The sequence below is a fragment of the Sus scrofa genome, chromosome 16 (assembly GCF_054392235.1).
Source record: "Sus scrofa isolate SSC_HxYL_T2T_F1_AM1 chromosome 16, Sscrofa_HxYL_maternal_Yorkshire_Landrace_v2.0, whole genome shotgun sequence".
Classification (NCBI taxonomy): domain Eukaryota; kingdom Metazoa; phylum Chordata; class Mammalia; order Artiodactyla; family Suidae; genus Sus; species Sus scrofa.
The window spans coordinates 31,813,936-31,833,205 of NC_139398.1; the positions used below are offsets into that span (position 1 = coordinate 31,813,936).

Here is a 19,270-nt window from a genome sequence, read left to right on the forward strand (position 1 = left end):
AGCAATGTTCCAGGCTTTGAGAATCAAGGGGCAAAATCAAGGATAGCATATAAGTATCATTTTATATGTAACCATTTAAAAATGTAAAATCTATTCTTAGCTTCCAGGTCAAATGTGGCCTGTGGTCTAGACCCGACACTAATTCCTGGTCTTGGTCCCTCCAGGCCCCACCCCACACCTGCTCCCTTGATCTTCTGAAGGTCGCAGCTGCCTGATGTCCTCGTCAGGAGAGTGCACCTTAGCTTCCAGTGGCTGAGAGGCCAGCAGGTGTCCAGCGCAGGCCACACGCTGGCAGTGATGGTGGTAGCAATGTCGCTAAGGACAGAAATCCTGTTCAGCCGCTGATCCTAAACCTCGGGCACCCAGGGGCACCCTAGTCACGGTGGACTCGAAATGCACCATGTTGGTGCTAGAAACTGATCATTTGTTTACTTTTTCCAAGGCCAGATAACATGAAAAATTCCTCTGTTTAGTACTGTTGTTTGGGGGGGAATAGAGGATTTCTTGCAGGTTTTTTAAGAAACAGTAATGGTGATAATAAAAACATCCAAATTAAGGTAATCTGCTTTGAAAGCATATCACTCAGTGCATATTTTAGATAACCCCAAAGTGGAAAATCTGGCACTCATTTTCGCATGTTAATCAGGAGTTATCCATGTTCTGAATTTTTGTGCTCATGGGCTTCCAATTTTTTTTTTTTTTTTGAGCAACCACTTTTGTCCTTGGCGATTAGAAATGGAAAGAAAACAAAAGCCTCCTGCAGAGAACAGCCTCTTCATTTTCTCCTTGGGAAGTTCACAAAGTGGGTGGTGTGGAAAAGACACTCCAATAATGATGCTTGGCCACCGGTGGGCTTTCCAATGATAACCTTGAGAGGCTCTTCACTCCCACCTATCAGAGATGGGTAAACAATTCCTGAACTCACTCCAGTGCGAGAGAATATGACCCAGAGAAGGTTTTTTTGGCTGAGATCTGCTGAGGAAAAACAAAGCAAGCAGTACTGCTTTTTGTGACACACCTGGAGGCTTCTGCAGAATGGATAAATTCTGCTTCAAAGGTCTCCAGCAAGGACTGGATGGGCTGCAGCATCTTCCCCACAGTTTAGTTTGGGTGCAGTCCTACCTGCTCTCTCACTGGAAAAGCATCCTGCATCACACTCCAGGGGATGGACCCAAAACACCGATGCCACCCCCAGCTGCCGAGGCATGCTCCTTGACCTCCCAAAAAAGGGTGAGATGAAGGTATTGACAGAGAGGAAATAGGAGAGTGTGCTTACTTTTCAGTGGTGCTTGTTCTTTTTTTAAAATTTTTATCTTTTTAGAACAGCACCCAAGGCATATGGAGGTTCCCAGGCTAGGGGTCGAATTGGAGCTGCAACTGCCTGCCTACATCACAGCCACAGCAACACCAGATCCAAGACACAGCTTGTGACTTATGCCTCAGCTCTTGGCAATGCTGGATCCTTAACCCACTGAGTGAGGCCACGGATCGAATGCAGATACTAGCAGGGTTCTTAACCCGCTGAGCCACAGTGGGAAATCCCAGTGGTGTTTGTTCTTGGCGTTCACCGTCTTTTGCAAACAGGAACCTACTGTTGTGAAGCAGCGTGAGCTCATGAAAAGAGCCCTGTAAGATCAGAGGCACTGGCTCTCCAGGATAACTTTCTCACAGGTGGTGACTCTCAGAAAAATGTTGGCCATTCCCCTTCCTTACTTAAGGTTCACAGTCCCTTATGCAAAGCCTCTAGGGGCAGATGTGTGTTAGAACTCAGGGTTTTCCACACTTATAAATGTAGTTTGAAAGTAGAATGGTGGTTGCCAGGGGCCAGAGATGGAGGAAATAGTTTTTTTTTGTTGTTGTTTTTTTTTTCCGCTTTTCAGGGCTGTTCCTGAGGCATATGGAGATTGCCAGGCTAGGGGTCGAATTGGTGCTGTAGCCGCCGGCCTATGCCAGAGCCACAGCAACATAGGATCCGAGCCGAGTCTGTAACCTACACCACAGCTCATGGCAACGCCGGATCCTTAACCCACTGAGCAAGGCCAGGAATGGAACCCGAAACCTCAAGGTTCCTAGTTGGATTCGTTAACCACTGAGCCATGATGGGAACTCCCGGGAGGTGTTGTTTAATGGCAGTAGCGTTTCTGTTCTGCAAGATGGAAAGGGTTCTAGAGATTGGTGGCACAACCGCACAAATGAACATAACAGTACTGAACTGTGTGCTTCCAAATGGTTAGAGATGTTAGAGTTAATGTTGTTTCGTGTTTATTTTTTTTTTTTTTTGTATTTTGCCACAATCTTAAACAAAAGTAATTTGGATCCAATACTTTGTAAATCATTACAGACATCCCCAGCAGGGTCTACAGTAGTAGCCTGAAGTCAAACACACGGACGCTTTGGCAACTAAAAGCACAACCAGTCTCACTAACTAGGATGAATTGAAATATCCAAGGAGTTCCCGTTGTGGCTCAGCAGAAATGAATCCGACTAGGAACCATGAGGTTGTGGGTTCGATCCCTGTCCTTGCTCAGTGGGTTAAGGATCCGGCATTGCCGTGAGCTGTGGTGTAGGTTGCAGACGTGGCTCGGATCTGTCACAAGTGTGGCTGTGGCTGGTGGCTACAGCTCCAATTAGACCCCTAGCCTGGCAATCTCCATATGCCACGGGTGCAGCCCTAAAAAGACAAAAAGACAAAAAAAAAAAAAATCATCCAGCTTCACACCAGTTCAGGTCACATTTGCCACAAAATAAGTTGCCAAACATTCACAAGAATATATTTGGTTTTTCAGCAGCCTCTGGAATTTGGAATTGCAGCTCAGGAACTTGAGCCTGTAGCTCCCACCGACCCCACCCTACCCCACCTCAGGATGAAATGTTCATGATCACAGCTTACAGATGAGAAAATAGAAACAGGACGTAACAGGAGCAGGAAAGTAGCCAGTTGCCAAAGGTCAGTCAGCTTGTGGAAATTCAAACTTGCCTGGTTCTACTGTTGAGGATTTCCTTTGACCCCAAACTAACGTGGACACAGACAGAGTCAACAAAAGGATGGGATCCTAAAAAAGTCCCTTGAAACTCAAAGAAAGACCCCCAGAGAATCAATCCCATTGTGGTGCTAGTGGAAAGAGGGCAAGACGGAGCCATTGGGGTTTTGACATTGACCTCTCCCCTCAGGCCATGACTCTCGCTCTCACCACCCTGACTCATGTCACTCTTGAAGCCAAAATCCTGAGCAGGACAAACCACTGCCCTGTCCCTGGGGACCGTCCTTTGGTTTTGTTTCTCAGGCCTGATGAACCAAATACCTCCATGCATGAGCTCTCCTCCCCTTCTCTCCAATGCTAATCGCCTGTTTCCTCGTGGGATTGTTCCCCAGAAACAGAAGGCATGCATATTAAAAGTGTCTTGGCTTCTCTCAACCCCAAACAGCTCCTGAGTATTTCTAGGAAAAACGAGGCCCAGAGAGATCTGCAGCCTGATAGAACTAAGGAGAAAAGGCTGGCTCTCATTGCACGTGGCAGAGGTCAGCTCCGGCCCGTGGCTGGGGACGATTCCGAGTTACAGATATTGTATCAACTACTCTTCGCTGCAGCCCTGCGCAGACAGTGGACCGTCTTCTGCACATCAAGTGGGCACCACGGGAATCACTACGGGGTGGTCTTGGCATTGGGACGCTGACCTGGGCGAGGAAGGAGGGTCCTCAGTATCTCCGTGCTCACTGATCCCATGGCAGAAAGCACTAAAGGGCCCAAGTTTGGGGCTCTAGAGAAGCTGAGGAGCAGGGCTGACCGGACCAAAGGTTTTTGGGGGGGTGGAGTTGGGGGTGGTGGCTTCACGGATCACGAACCCTCGGCCCCTTTCTGACGCCCTCAGAGGTGCGGCCTCCGTGCTAGGCGGCCACTGGCAGGGTTGACACGGGCACAGCTCTTTGCAGGACTTCTCAGCAAGGGAAGATTTCCTCTGTGCAGCTTGGATGCCACCTTTGCAGTTAAATTAAACAAAGAATCCTTTGTTGACTGAGGGAACACGCTGGGCTTGCCGCGTGGAATATTTAACAAGAATGGAAAGAACGTCCATAAAACCCTGAGTCATCACAGCTGAGCAAAAATGTGTGATGGGTGTGTTTAAACACACCTTACCCATACCACACACACACCACTCAGGCTGAATGTAGTTAAAACATTCTGTCCTAAACTTAGGGACCACTGTACCTGACGTTACTTCAACATATATGGAGTGTTCTTAAATAAGCACCACATTTCAAGAGGTGTGTGTGTGTGTGTGTCTGTGTGTCTGTCTGTGTGTGTGTGCATTTGTATATGATGGAGCCATGCCTGGCTAAGTAGACCTTCTAATCTTGTTATAACGTCATATCCTCACCTCTCTCCTTTCCCAGAGATTAAGGATCTTGGATCCAGCCTCAGTCTCTGGACTGCTACTCCTTGCCTCTGATGTGCTGACTCTGATGATGAACCAGACACCTCCACCAGCTCTGAGTTAGTGACCCTCAGGTTAGTGAGCCTGAGGTTCTGCAGCCCCAGCTTAAGGCCCCAGAAATGCCAGGTCAGCGGGTAGGGTCGAGGGAGGGAGAAGAGGCCTGTGCTTTTCAATTTCTGGTGTGTCAGTCTGGAATGGGGCAAGCCTGCCAAGGGGGCAGAAAGCTGGAAGGAGAGAGCACTTGGGAGCCAGGCCCCAGGGATACTGGAGAGATGGGTCAAGAGCTTCACTGCTTCAGTGCGAGACACCAGTGAGTACAAAACCCTCCTGCCATGTGAAACCACGCTGGTGTGAATGAAGAGTGTCAGCACTGCTTTGTTTCTAGATACTGCAGGATGGAAACAGAAACAGACTCACATCACATGAGCGTTCAAAGAATCTGCTAAGATCTTCTAACCCCTTCTCTTAGGGATGCGGAAACAGAGGCGGGGGTTCCTATGACTCATGCACGTGGGAGAACAACAGAGGTGACACAGAATGTGGTTCTCCCTATTTCTAGTCCGTTTGTCTTTAAATTCTACTGCAAAAAGAGAAAACTGTAAAACTCATTTGCTCTATATGAATGAACCTAAAGTCATGCTTCAGGATCGTTGCTCTCGGTCTCCGGCTAATGATACTGTGATCTCAGGCGTATCATTAATAGGTGTTAGAGTCACTTTCATTTTTTGCAAGCAAAGCAATTCTAAGGCCAGGGCAGCTACATAATTTGCAGAGTGCAGAGGCCAGGTGCAGAAGTGTCAATTTCCTCCCCAGGGCCCACCAGCAGACGGGCAGCCTCCAAGGAACTGCAAACACCACACAGATATGCTCAGTACCTGAAAGGGAGGTGGATGAGCAGTGCACCTCCGAGCCACCTGCCAGCTTGGAATAGGGACGACCACCCTGTCACCTCACCTCAAGACACTGTGGGGCAGGCTCCACCCCAAACTTCCCAAGTATGTGTTCCTGTTGGAGGGCAGAGAGCAGCCATGGAACACAGGACGACTCCCCCTAAACCTGGTGCAACGTAGTCACTGCCCAGGCAGAGTCACGATGGAAGTGGCATCAGAGTGCAAAGCAGGAGGCCAGGAAGAAAGTGGCCAAGAACCTACTTTGGGAAGGCAGGGAGGTGGCCAGAGTCAAGAATCCGTAAGAGCAGAGGCTCCAGGCCCGCAGCACATGTTCCATCATTCCATCAGACTTAACACTTACATGGCCCATGTTCAAAGACAAAACCATTAACAATTTCAAGATGGCAGGCCTCTTCCGAGTATGGCCTTGTGAGATTGTGCGGATGGCACACGATCAAGCCAGCCCTGACCAAACCTTATTGTTGTGTGTGCAGCTTCCTGTTGCTCAGACAGCATAACCAACTGTTTGCAGCCTGAAAAAAATGAGAGGATCGCTGGGCAGGTAGCCTAACAAATAGATGCTGCGTTAACCTGTAAGGCCACCAGAGCAAAGTGCCACAGGCTGAGTAGCTTAAAGGCCGAAATTAATATCCTGGAGGCTTGAAGTCCAAGACCAAGCCTCCAGGATGTTAACAGTCCAGGATATTCTAGTCCAAGACCAAGGTATTATCAGGGTTGGTGTCTTCTGAGGCCTCTCTCTTTGGCTTGCAGAGAGATGTCTCCTCCCTGCGTCTTCCCTTGGTCTTTGCTCTGGGTCTGTCTTGGTCCAAATTTCCTGTTTTTCCTCATATGGGATTAGAGCCCAGTGGAATGACCTTACTTTAATTTAATTAGTCTTTCAAGATTCTATCTCCAAATACAGTCCGATTCTGAGGCACCAAGGGTTAGAACTTCAACGCAGGAGCTTGTGGCAGCAGGGGATGGGGGTGTGGGGTGGCCACAATTCAATCAATAACAGACACCATTCCTCAAATGCTGGCTCTTCTGTAGGAGGGATCTCAGGGAAAATGGGTCTAGGAGTCCGTATCCAGCCTGTGGCTTCTCTCCGGGAGGCCTTCTCTAACCCTCCTGCTTACATCAAGTTCCTCTTGTAGACACTTTTACAGCCCCAATGCTCACACATCCTATTTTTATAATTTTTAACTTATCTTCCCACTGGATTATACATCCAGGAGGACAGAGTCCAACCTGGAGTGTCCAGAGCTGTGTCCTTTAGTAGTTGGCCCACGGGAAGCACCAAATTAAAATTTTCTGATAGAAGGAAGGTCGATTGACAACCCATAAGCCAATGTACATAAAATTCTGGAATCTTCTAATCTTTGGCTTATTGACCCAGAAAATACCCTGGGGGAAAACCGCTTCTTGGGCCTTCAGAGGAGACAATTTAGAACATAAAGTGCACTGATCATTTCCTCACATATTTCATTTCAAATCTAATAAGTAAACTTCCTTTCCCATAAAGAAATATGTTTGTGGTTTTTTTTTTATGAGACTTCCAGCTGCTGCACAGAAACGAGACTGTGTGGGGGTGTGAATGTTTGCTTTCCCCCAACACTGGTATTAATCAAGTTGTGGACAAATACATAATTAACATCAATTGCTGCCAAAAGACCACATTTGCCTTGCCTTGGAGACTCAGAGTGCTCCTGGAATGCTTAGACCCCCCAGCCCAGGTAGGATGCACAAATAGCTCGCACCTGAAGGACACCAGTGACAATACACATCATTCACTCATTCAACGGACAGATTTCTTTTTGTTTTTTTGTTTTGTTTTGTTTTTTGGTTTTTTTTAGGGCCACACCTGCAGCATATGGAGGTTCCCAGGCTAAGGGTTGAATCGGAGCTGTAGCTGCCGGCCTACACCACAGCTATAGCAACACCAGAGCCAAGCCACGTCTACAGACTACACCGCAGCTCATGGCAACACCAGATCCTTAACCCAATGAGTTTGGCCAGGGATTGAACCTCCGTCCTCATGGATACTAGTCAGATTCATTTCCCCTGAGCCACAATGGGAACGCCATCAATGGACAGATATTTATCAAACAATTATTATGTATCAGACACTGGCCTTGGTACTTAGGATACAAGTGTTTCTGACACCTAGGATACAAAGATGAGTCTAGGTGTGGGAAAAGAATACAAGTTCAACAGAATAATCACCAGTGAAGCTATGAATCATTCATTTATTTACTCACTTATTCAATATTTACCAGGTGCTTTCTGTGGCCGGCTCTGTCCAAGGCAGTGGGGATAAGGACAAAAGTAAGGAAGCGTTTACCCTCATGGAGCTTACATTCTAGTCCAAGAGAGATAGATAACAAACCAATAAACAACTAAATAGATAAAATAACGCCAGATGATGACAAGTGCTGAGAAGAGAAATAAAGCAGGATAAATGGTTTACAAAGTGAGAGAGAAAAGTATCCTCCTGAGCAGTCAAGGAAGCATTTTTTGGACTGAGTGAACTTGAGCAGAGACCTGAAGAGCATGAGAGAATGATCCATGAAAAAATCTGGGGGAAGAGTGTTCCAGGCATAGGGAATAGTAAATGCAAAGGCCCTGGGGTGAGCCTACATCAAGACATGCCTAGGAGGCAGGGAAGGAGGAGGAGAGTGATAGGAAGGAAGGTGCAAGACAACCAGGCCCACATCAAGATGCAGAGTGAGCTCAGGAAAGGGGCATGTCAGTCCTCCTAGGGTAGTGCAGGAGGGGGATGGGGCCCTGACAAGGAAGCAGCATTTGAAAGGAGACTGAAAGGATGCCAGAAATTAGCCATGTGGACCAGCTGAGAAATTGTCTTTCCACTCCCTGCAGGAAGCTGAAAACCAAGCGTGCTGTCAGTTCAGAGACCAGCGCTGGGTATGCTAGTGTGGCTGTAGATGAGTGACCTGGTCCTCTCTGACCTGCTCATCTTCCAAGCTGTCTGCTCTTCTTCACCTCTACTGAGAGTGCACACCTGCTCCAGGCCACCTGAGGCCTCTCTCAGGCCTCCATCTCTACCCTCCTGCCCGGATCCCCATTGTGTCCACCATCACATCCCCACTTCTAGAATAGAACTTGCGCCTGGCACAAGTGGGGGCTTGTTGAGTAAACAAATGCTACTTGCTTTCTCTTACTTATCTATTCATCCATCCATCTTCTTTTTTCCAAAAAAAGAAAAACGTATTCAAAGTAGCTGTTTTCAACTACAAATTCAGGTCATAGCTCCCAACCATTCCCACGTCTTTGTCTTGGATATTCCTCTTCAACAGCAAGGTATCCAAGTTTCACTAAATTCCTCCAGGAAAGTGTGAGTATTCGCAAGGGTTAAACTGGCTCCATAGTGGGTATTCTCAAGGGTTAAACTGGCTCCATAGAAGTAAAGTCTAAGTATCCAGTAAGCTGCCAAATGCGGCACAGATGGTCAGCACTTGGAAGTTTAACATTTTTGAGTTGCTGCTCTGGCCAGGCTCTCTGCCAGATCTCAGAGACACACCTGTGAGTAAGCAGACATGATTCCTGTCCTTGCTGAGCTTCTTGTCCAGAGAAGGACATAGACTGATATCATTATAGGATAAAGCCTGTGGCAGGGAAGTGGCTGGTGATAATGATCACAATAGAGGCACCTAATGCAGGCGGAGGAGCAGTCTAGAAGCTTTTCGAAAGGAAGCTATGTGTGAGTCCTAAAGATAAATGGAAATGAGTCAGTCGAGCTTTGGCGAGAACTTGTTTCAGAAGAAGGAACCTAGGCATTCCCGTTGTGGCTCAGTGCATTAAGAACCTGACGAGGACCCATGAGGATGTGGGCTTTGATTCCTGGCCTCGTTCAGTGGGTTAAGAATCTAGCATTGTCATAGCTAGAGTATAGGTCACAGATGCAGCTTGGATCCAGTATTGCTGTGGCTGTGGTGTAGGCCAGTAGCTGCAGCTCTGATTCAACTCCTAGCCTGGGAATTTTCATATGCTGCAGTCTTGGCTATACAGAAAAAAAGAGAGGAGGAGGAATCTAATTGCAAGAGCTGGAAACAATGAAAAGTAAAGCTTTTTTTGAGGAATACACACTAGTTTGGGATGGCACAGGCTCTATTTGGAGTGATAAGACATGAAACCAGAGAAGAAGGCAGAAGTCACACAGAGAAGGAGATCCTACTGGGTCCTTATTCTGAGAGTACATGGGCAGGCTTTGGGCATGGGAGAGTGATGATCTGATTGAGGTTTTAAAACGGTTCTCTGACTTTTTTTTTTTTTTTTTTGTCTTTTTGCCGTTTCTTGGGCCGCTCCCACAGCATATGGAGGTTCCCAGGCTAGGGGTTGAATCGGAGCTGGAGCCACCGGCCTACGCCAGAGCCACAGCAACTCGGGATCCGAGCCACATCTGCAACCTACACCACAGCTCACGGCAACGCTGGATCATCAACCCACTGAGCAAGGCCAGGGATCAAACCCGCAACCCCATGGTTCCTAGTCGGATTCGTTAACCACTGAGCCATGACGGGAACTCCGATTCTCTGACTTCTAATGGGAGAGGTGAAGGGCGGGGAGACTTTGCAGTCATCCAAATGAGATGGTGAAGATAGACATGTTTAGAAAACTACGTAGGTGGCAGCAATGACAGGACTTGGTAATGTGGGTTGACTGAAGACACGAATAAAAGAAGAAAAACCACACCAGGAGTTTGTTTGCCACACAGAGCTTTGAAGCTAGAGATTGAGTCATTCATTTGCTTAGAGTCAGCGTCATTGTCCCGTGAGGGACACTACTGGTTGCAATGGTGACCAGAGCAGAGGAGGATGGAGCCACGAGGCGGCTCTCAGTCTCTACAGCAGCAGAAGGAAGCTGGAGGTTGGTCAGAATAGAAGAAGCCTCCCCCTGTCCCCACATAGGGCACATAGAAGCACAAAGATGACCAAAGGCAACGCTAGGAGCTACTCTTCATCCAGATCCTCCTACCTGCCTGTATAGAGTCATGGGAAGTGAAGTAGAGCTTAATGGCTAACATCCCACATAACACTTCTTCAGAATTAGGACTTTCTGCCCTGCAAGAGAATCAGCTTTTGGTTGAAACTGATCCTTTGTTCACATGTATCCAATCCCCTTCCCAGCCTAGCATGACTCCCCAGTGGTCTCTTGACGTTCCAGATTTGACCCAAACTTCACTGTGTTCCTGGCCACTCTGATAGCATGTACTGAGCACAGAGAATCCTGGAGGAGGGAAAATGAGCAGATGCCAGTTTCCTGGGGAAGCTGTTTGCTGCCTGGGGAGTGGAAATGTTTACAGCTGAAATGAGTCAAAAAATTGTCAAGTTGAGAGTCCCTGTCATGGGCTCAGCAGTAACGAACCTGACTAGTATCCATCCTGGTCTCGTTCAGTGGGTTAAAGATCTGGTGTTGCCATGAGCTGTGGTATAGGTTGCAGACACAGCTCAGATCTTGAGCTGCTGTGGCTGTGGTGTAGGCCTGCAGCTGTAGCTCTGATTTGACCTGTAGCCTGGGAACTTCCATATGCCACAGATGTAGGCCTAAAAAGACAAAAAACAACAACAAACAAAACAAAACCCCAAAAAAGTCAAGTGCTGAGAAGATGCTGAGAAGCAATTATTGTGGTGAGGTCTGGCTAATGAATAAAGGCTTTTGATGGTCTAAATGAGTATCTCATTACTACCAGGCAAGTGTGCTGAAGTGCTGGTTTTCTGGGTTCCTATAGTCTTAGACTTGGATTTTACGAAGCAAACAAAACTAATTGGGTTACCCTTTTTAGTCTTCCCATACATTCACACATGAAGTACTTCCCCAAATTCTCTCTGTTTTCTCATTCCTCTCATTGGAAAAATCCTGAAGCACTTTGCCAATCCTCTCAGAAGTTCTGAAAACAGGTCATCAAAAGTAACATGCCACTTCATAGAAAAAAATTAAAAGTAACAATAATTACACTGTTAATGACCTCATAGCAAAGCAAAGTATGGATCACTGTGGAGTCACTATAATCATAAAGCAATCAGGTAATCAAGAAACTCATGGTGAGTCTCAGGCAGGTTGTAGCAAGAAAGTTTGCTGTTAGTCAAGGAAAACTAACAGCACATTTTAGACTTGCTGCGGAGAATGGTGGTTGCATAGAATCTTCGACTCACTGAATTTCCATTAAATCAGAACAAAACTATAAACACTATCCCTCCCCCCTCCACTCTATATTAGATTACTGATCTGATATGCTATTGTTAATGTCATTACAATATTTAACATTTGTGCATGCCACTTAAAAAGCAACTCAAAAATTTCCAAATGACTTAGGTTGAGAAATCCACCCAAGACTTCAATATGGTGGACTAGATATTCTGAAAAATGCCCCAAGTATTAAGCTATTTAAAAAGCTTACAGTATTAAAGAAGGGAGTAAATCTTCAGAGGTCAAAAGTTAAAAAAAAAAGAATAATAAAAGACAAGGCAGCAGAAATTCAGAGAGAGAAGTAAAAGATGCAGTGTAAATGATGTTTTCTATGTGTCATATCAGCAAGGCTACAGTCCCAGTTATTCAAACACTAATCTGGGTGTTTCTGGGAAGGCATTTTATAGATGTAATTAAAACCCTAATCAGTTGACTTTAAGTAAAGTCTACTCTTGATAATTTGGTAGGCCTGATTCCATCAGTTGGAAGATCTTAAAAGCAGAGCTAAGATTTCCCAGATGAAGAAATCCTGCTGGTGGACAGCTGCTTTAGCCCATGCCTGAAGAGTGCAGCCTTCATGAAAGCTTGCCCACTGATTTTGGTTTTGCCTAGCCAGTCCCCATGATCACGTGAACCAATTTCTTGCAATAAATCTTTCAATATACATTTCCTACTAGTTCTGTTTCTCTGGCTAAACCCTGATTGATGCATAGAGCTAGCTGCTGAGCTGGGGCCCCTGCTGCTTCCTACTTCTGCTCTGGAGAAAAGAGGCAAGCTTAGGACCCATCTAGGTGAAAAGTCAGATCAGGATCCACTAAGTGAAAAAGTGAACCAGAAAGCCAAGAAACAAGTAAGCCTGAACCTGGCTCTCTGGGCTTCAACTCTGGGTACAGGGCAGAAAACTGTTCATGGAGAATCTACAGCCGCAAGCCATAGATTTGGATGCAACCACAATGGGATATGTGTAACTTGGACATTAAACATAGAGAGATACCACTTCGTATTCACCAGACTGGCAAAATGTACCAGTGAGAAATCAAGTATTAGAAGACTGGAAACTATTACACTCACTGCCCTTGAACAACTTGGGAAAGCAATTTTGCATCATCTGGAAACATCAGAGATGTACATACACTATGAGATATTGATTTCATTCCATTCCTAGGTATATACCCTGGTAAACTCTATGAATCTGTGTTCTGAAAAACATGTACAAAAAAGGTCTCTGCAACATAATGGATCATAGCCCCAAACTGGCAGCATAGGAGACAAGTCCAAGTGGAAGAGTCATATAATAGAGTCGCCTTATTTTCTCCCTACAGCGGAGAAAATGAATAAATTATAGCCACATGTCTGGGCACAAACATAATGTGGTGGATAAAAAGCCCAGCACATGTATTAAGATTCTGTTTCCTTTCATGGTCTTACCACACATTATAAAGATAAAGCCTGGACCAGATCCCTACTTATCCACATCCTATATCCAGGCTGTCAGCTCTTCAGACCCAGATGTATCTCCTACTCACAACTGTAGCCACAGAACCCGAGAGAACACCAGATGTAAGAAGATACCCAACAGACATCTGAATGAATAAATAAATTTTGCTGAATGAATAAATCAATTTTGAACACAAAAATGCATGCCAGGGTTAAGGATCCAGTGTTGCCTTAAACTGCATATGTAGGTCACAGACATGGCTGGGATCTAGCATTGCTGTGGCTGTGAAGTAGGCATGGCTGCAGCTCTGATTCAGCCCCTAGCCTGGGAATCTCCATACACCATGGGTGAGGCCCTAAAGCAAACAAACAAAAAGCAAAATAAAACAAAACAAAACAAAAACACATACCAGGAACCAAAGCCTGTGTTTCTAGCCTAGAATACTAATGCATGAAATCCCAAATCCTGACTCTACCTGCCTGCACCCCTTTCTGCCACAGATGACCCTATAGCTGCTGTCATCTGACCTGTTTGACTCCCCTTCCCCAGCTTCCAAAACCCGTAGTTCCCCCAGACACTCCAAACTAAGAGTCATTGAAGTCCCAGTGTGATACGTCCCCTCCAAAACACCTAAGAGGAAAGAGCTGGTCAATGTCAATAAACTGAGGTTTTGAAATTTACCCTAGACTTAATTTAGGCAAACTGTATTTTCCATGGATTCCAGAAAGTTGGAGAAAACAAGAACTTTGACAGGGTACAGCCAATACAGGTTCAGAACTGCAAACAAAACTGGTTAAGAAATATTAGTTCAAATTGGTCAAATCCATAACAAAAATAGCATCACATTAAAATCCTAAAAAAAAAAAAAAGGAGTTAATTACATTGGACCATATTGATAAGAGGCTAATTGTGAAATTCCTGGGCACCTTTCTATGTGGGAAATAAACATACGTGAAGGACACATTTTAGGAGAAGTAATTGATACACTTTCCGTTCTGAAGCACTAGAGTACTTTTAAAGTACATCTTGTTTCTCAATACCAATGGTGTTCCTAGTTTGAACACTGCAAAGACAGAATGCTTTCCACAAGGAATAGTGATCTTTCTTGATATAATCACAGGAGTTCAATCTCACTGCACCAAGTGCCCTAAGTAGGACGTGTACCTTAATGTTGGCTAATGACATGGCTAGTGTCAGTTAATTCTGTCTGGGTAACACGGTACAAGAACACTGCAATTACCTGGTTCAGCAAGACCAAGCACATTTCAATATACCAAGATCTTAAAATTCAAAATATCAAGTATATTTTAGGAATAATCACAAGCACATTAGCTTATTCTGCAATCTTGAGCTATCACTGAAGTATTCAATCATGCTTATTGTCTTAGGATGGTCGTAAACCATGGACACCTCCTCAATATCTCAAAAATGCACACTTCTTTTCCCTTTCTATCAACATTATATGGACTAGTTTTACCTGTGTGGCTACAAGTCCCTCTTCATTTCATTTCAATCATTTATTGCATTTTTTAACATTGCACCTAACACTATGTTACATACTATTTGGGGAAGGAGTTCATGCTCTAATGAGGCTTTTCAGAGAGTTGATGAAACAAGATTTATATGCAAGAGAGGCTTAAAGAATAAACATGAGAGAGTATAAAGCTCAAGATATAATAGAATCTTAACTCATGAGCTTGGCTATATTCTGGACACCAATGGCCTTGATCTCTTTTGAAAATTCACTCCCTCCATCAGGTACAACGGTGCCTGATGTTTCCTACAGTTTGACAAAAATAAATACTTGATACAAGAAAGGAACCAAGACTTCCGCTACACTTTAAGGATGATCAGTTTGCCCTGCTTTTCTTTGGTGAAAGAAAGGGGCTGCATGAGGCGCTCTCAAAGATTCTTCCAACAAAGCTCTTCCCTTCTGACATTCTGGGGTTTTATGCAAGTGTAAGAGAGTATCTCTCATGGAGAAATTCAAAATGCAAGATGGGATTAATCAGAGAAGGTTTCATAGCAGTGGTAGGTCTCAAGGTTGACCTAGAAGCACAATGATGAGCTGACATGACAAGCCCTTTAATTGTGGCATTGTGTGTGACCTGATGGGGGGCATGGCATTGGTAAACCTCATTCTTTTCCCATTCATCTCTTCTGCCTCTGTGATGAAAAACATGACATTTTCAACTCACTATTACTCAACCCTACGTCAATAAGAGAGTTGTAAAGGGGAGAAGATGTGTGAGGTGGGTGGATGAAGATTCCCTAACCCACTTCACAGAGCAGTCACACCTACAGGAGCAATTATCCAGACAAAGTCACTCGCTGCCCTTGTAACTCCCTCTGCCATACTGATGACCTCGTGATCTAAAAAATATCAAATTCAGCAGTTCCCGTTGTGGTGCAGTAGAAACAAATCTGACTTAGTATCCTGAGCATGTGGGTTTGATCCCTGGTCTTACTCAGTGGGTCAGGGATCCAGTGTTGCCATGACCTGTGGTGTAGGTCGCAGATGCGGCTTGGATCCCACGCTGCTGGGGCTGTGGCGGAGGCTGGCAACTGTAGCTCCGATTTGACCCCTAGCCTGGAAACTTCCATATACCACAAGTGTGGCCATAAAAAAAACAAACAAACAAAAAATCAAATTACACATATAAAATGTCATCCATCATCCAAGGCATAATAGGAATTAGACCAGTATTCATGTGATTGGATTGGTGACAGAGTCTTAAGAATTCACACTAAGATTAAATTATCTGGATTGGTACCCCCGTCAAACCAACCAGATGATGTGTCTCTTCTTTTGGCGCCTTCTGAAAGGAGATTTAGACAATGTTATCTAATTTAGGTGGGAGCTATAATAGCTTGTCAAAGTTATGGAACTTAAGCAGCTTTTGTGTACACTTTTGTGTACAGAAATATTACAGACTCGAAAGTTTCTTATCACTTATATCCTCTGCTGAGATTACAGAAGAAACTCCCAGGAAAGTTATCATCTATCCTTGGGGTCTGAGATAAATCACTTTTCTGTAGAGAAATCACTTATTCCCTTGTCCTTTCTTTCTTCTCATTGCAAAACTCACGTTCTGAGTCCTCTGAAACCCTTATCAGAGTGAATGTAAGTCAGAAAGAGAAAGACAAAGACCATATGACATCACTTATATCTGGAATCTAATATATGGCACAAATGAACCTTTCCACAGAAAAGAAAATCATGGACTTGGAGAATAGACTTGTGATTGCCAAGGAGGAGGGGGAGGGAGTGGGTGGAGGGGGAACTTGGGGTTAATAGATGCAAACTATTGCCTTAGGAATGGATTAGCAATGAGATCCTGCTGTGTGTAGCACTGGGAACTATGTCTGGTCACTTCTGATGGAGCCTGATAATGTGAGAAAATAGAATGTATACATGTATGTGTAACTGGGTCACCATGCTGTATAGTAGAAAATTGACAGAACACTGTAAACCGGCTATAATGGAAAAAATAAAAATCATTAAAAAAAAAAAAAAGAATCCACCTTCCGCCTCTATTTTCCCTTTGAAATCCATGGTTTCCAAATCCTTAAGACATATAAATAATATTATGGATTTATTTTGTTAACGATCCCCCAGCCTACTATTTTTTTTTTCCTCTAAAGAATGGAGAAACTGAACAATATTTTTGTAATTCCCAATTTCCAGTTGCCCTTAATGCATATCTCCCACACATTAAAGAGAACATGGGAACAGCAAGGAAATAAATTGGGCCAGTTTATCTTTGAAAACTACCTGCAACTCTTTAGTCCAAGGCAGAGAGGAGCAAATCAGATCATTCCCAGGGCACAGAGACAGAGAACATACTGTCTAGAGGACTGCAAACAAAACACAGCCCAAAGAACCTTAGCCGAATTCATCATCTGATAACGTGCAGGTATTTTTTTCAGTTTATCTTCATGTGTCATTATCAGCATCATCAAAAATTTAAATCTGCCTCCCATATGCAAATATGACAAGCTGTCTAGTAATAGTCCACACTCATGTATTATAACATTGTTTTGTACAGCAGAAATTATCGCAATCTTGTAAACAAACTATACATCAATAAAACTTTAAAAAATGAAAAAAAAAAAAAAACCACCGCCAACACTGAAAATCATAGTCCATAGTCTAGACTATCTTCATCTAAGGATTCAGAAGAGGCTTTTTAAAACAATAACAACAACAATAATTCGCCGTTATGAATACCATGTGAATACCATCAATTAAGGCAGCAAGGATATGGGGGACACCTTTTTCCCTTCCCATTAATCATACAGAGACTTGCAACCTGCAGAATGGGAGAAAATAGTTGCAAATGATGCAACTGACAAGGGCTTAATCTCCGAAATATACAAACAACTTACACAACTCAACAACAAAAAACCCAAACAACCCAATTGAAAAATAGGCAGAAGACCTAAATAGACACTTCTCCAAAGAAGACATAGGGATGACCAACAGGCACAGGAAAAAATGTTCAACATGACTAATTATTAGAGAAATGCAAAAACTACAGTGAGGCTCCAGCTCACACTGATCAGAGTGGCCATCATTAAGTTTACAAATAACAAATGCTGGAGAGGGTGTGGAGAAAAGAGAACCCTCCTGCTCTGTTGGTGGGAATGTAAATTGGTACAACTATGGAAAACAGTATAGAGGTACCTCAGAAAACTGAATATAGAACTACCATATGATCTGGTAATCCCCTCCTAGGCATATATCCAGACAATACTAGAATTCAAAAAAATACATGCACCCCTATGTTCATTTTCACAGTATTCACAATAGCCAAGACATAGAAACAACCTAAATGTCCATTGACAGAAGAATGGATTAAGACGATGTGGGACATATACACAATAGAATACTACTCAGCCATAAAAAAGAACAAAATAATGCCATTTGCAGCAACATGGAAGAAACTAGAGATCCTCATACTAAGTGAAGTAAGTCAGAAAGAGAAAGACAAATACCATATGATATCACTTATAAGGGGAATCTAAAATATGGCACAAATGAACCTATCATCAGAACAGAAACAGATTCATGGATGTAGAGAACAGACTTGTGGTTGCCAAGCGGGAGGGGAGGGAGCGGGATGGATTGAACGTTTGGGGTTAGTAGATGAAAACTATTATATTTAGAATGTATAAGTAATGAGGTCCTGCTGCATAGCATAGGGAACTATATCAAATCGCTTGTGATAGAACACAATAGAAGATAATATGAGGAAAAGAATGTGTGTGTGTGTGTGTGTGTATAACTGGGTCACTTTTCTGTACAGAAGAAATTGACAGAACATTCTAAATCAACTATAATAATTTTTTTAAAAAAGAATACAGAGACTTGAGTACAAATAAATGAAATGATTTATACAAAGGTATCTAATTTCTGGCCACAGAATGGAGAGGAGATAACAGATTTGAATAAGAACAGGTCTCCACTGTAAAAAAACAAAAAACAAAAAAGAAACAAACAAAAAAAACCAATAATAGAACAAACTCCTCCACCCAGTGAGAAGATTAAGTCACAATACCGTTTAATCCACAGGCTGGCTGCTCCATTTCTGGGGTGCCCCGCCTCTGCCTCCTGTACATGACGTGTGGGTGGTACTCTCCCTCGGCCAGTGGATGCTTTTTGACAGGCTCAATGAAAAAGTCTCCATGTGGCAGATGGAAAAATCCGGTCTGTAAATAATGCAATACAAAGGTTTATCTGAGTCAATTCTTTAGGTAAAGAAAAGTAGTAAAGAGAAATTTATATGGATTTTGATGATCCCTGAAACTCTTTTAAGACCAGTGCTTTCATAGTCTGCCATTTGATCTCACAGAAGAGCTACACATTAATAATTTAGAGAAATATCTTAATAGCCATAGTTATTGGGTGTTTTAGAGTCATGTCCCCCTTTGAGACGCTAATGAAAAAAAGTGTACATATACAGGTATCTCAAAAGGTAGTATACCATCCTGCAGGTTCATGGATTCCCTCCACTGCCAAAACCCATTGCTAGATATCTATGAATCTTAAATTAGGAACCAGTTCTTTCCAGCTGCCCTGTTTTGGAGCTGGTACTTATAACCTGTATTTCATTGACAACTTTTGGGAAATTTTACCTGTATGTGGGTAGCCCAGCTAAACACTTGACTTGACGTGTCTAATGCCACTCTGCTCTCAAATGCAGAAATACATCGCTAAGTCCCTGATCTGAGACTGAGTTCCCAGAAGTCTAAAGAGGGCGCTCTCATTTCCCAGATCTGGGAATTGGCCATAAAGAGGGAG

At 43.9% G+C, this 19,270-nt stretch overlaps 1 protein-coding gene and 1 long non-coding RNA gene across 7 annotated transcripts in view; both read right to left on the reverse strand.

Moving 5' to 3' along the window:
- The window catches only part of ADAMTS12 (ADAM metallopeptidase with thrombospondin type 1 motif 12), a 375,325-nt gene that overhangs the window by 215,387 nt on the left and 140,668 nt on the right, over positions 1–19,270 (reverse strand). For 5 of the 6 annotated variants that reach the window (XM_085002056.1, XM_085002059.1, XM_021076980.2 and 2 more), the window contains exon 3: positions 18,528–18,678. In XM_085002056.1, the coding sequence (XP_084858182.1) occupies positions 18,528–18,678 (151 nt within the window). Of the gene's footprint in view, positions 1–18,501; positions 18,679–19,270 lie in introns of all 6 variants that reach the window. The other variant, XM_085002060.1, reaches the window with a different exon arrangement.
- On the reverse strand, positions 689–6,208 carry LOC146395492 (uncharacterized). The gene is made up of 3 exons (XR_014831178.1): positions 6,019–6,208; positions 2,662–5,976; positions 689–1,912 (listed from the first exon to the last, which is right to left on the reverse strand). It is a non-coding gene; the product is annotated as an uncharacterized LOC146395492 (long non-coding RNA).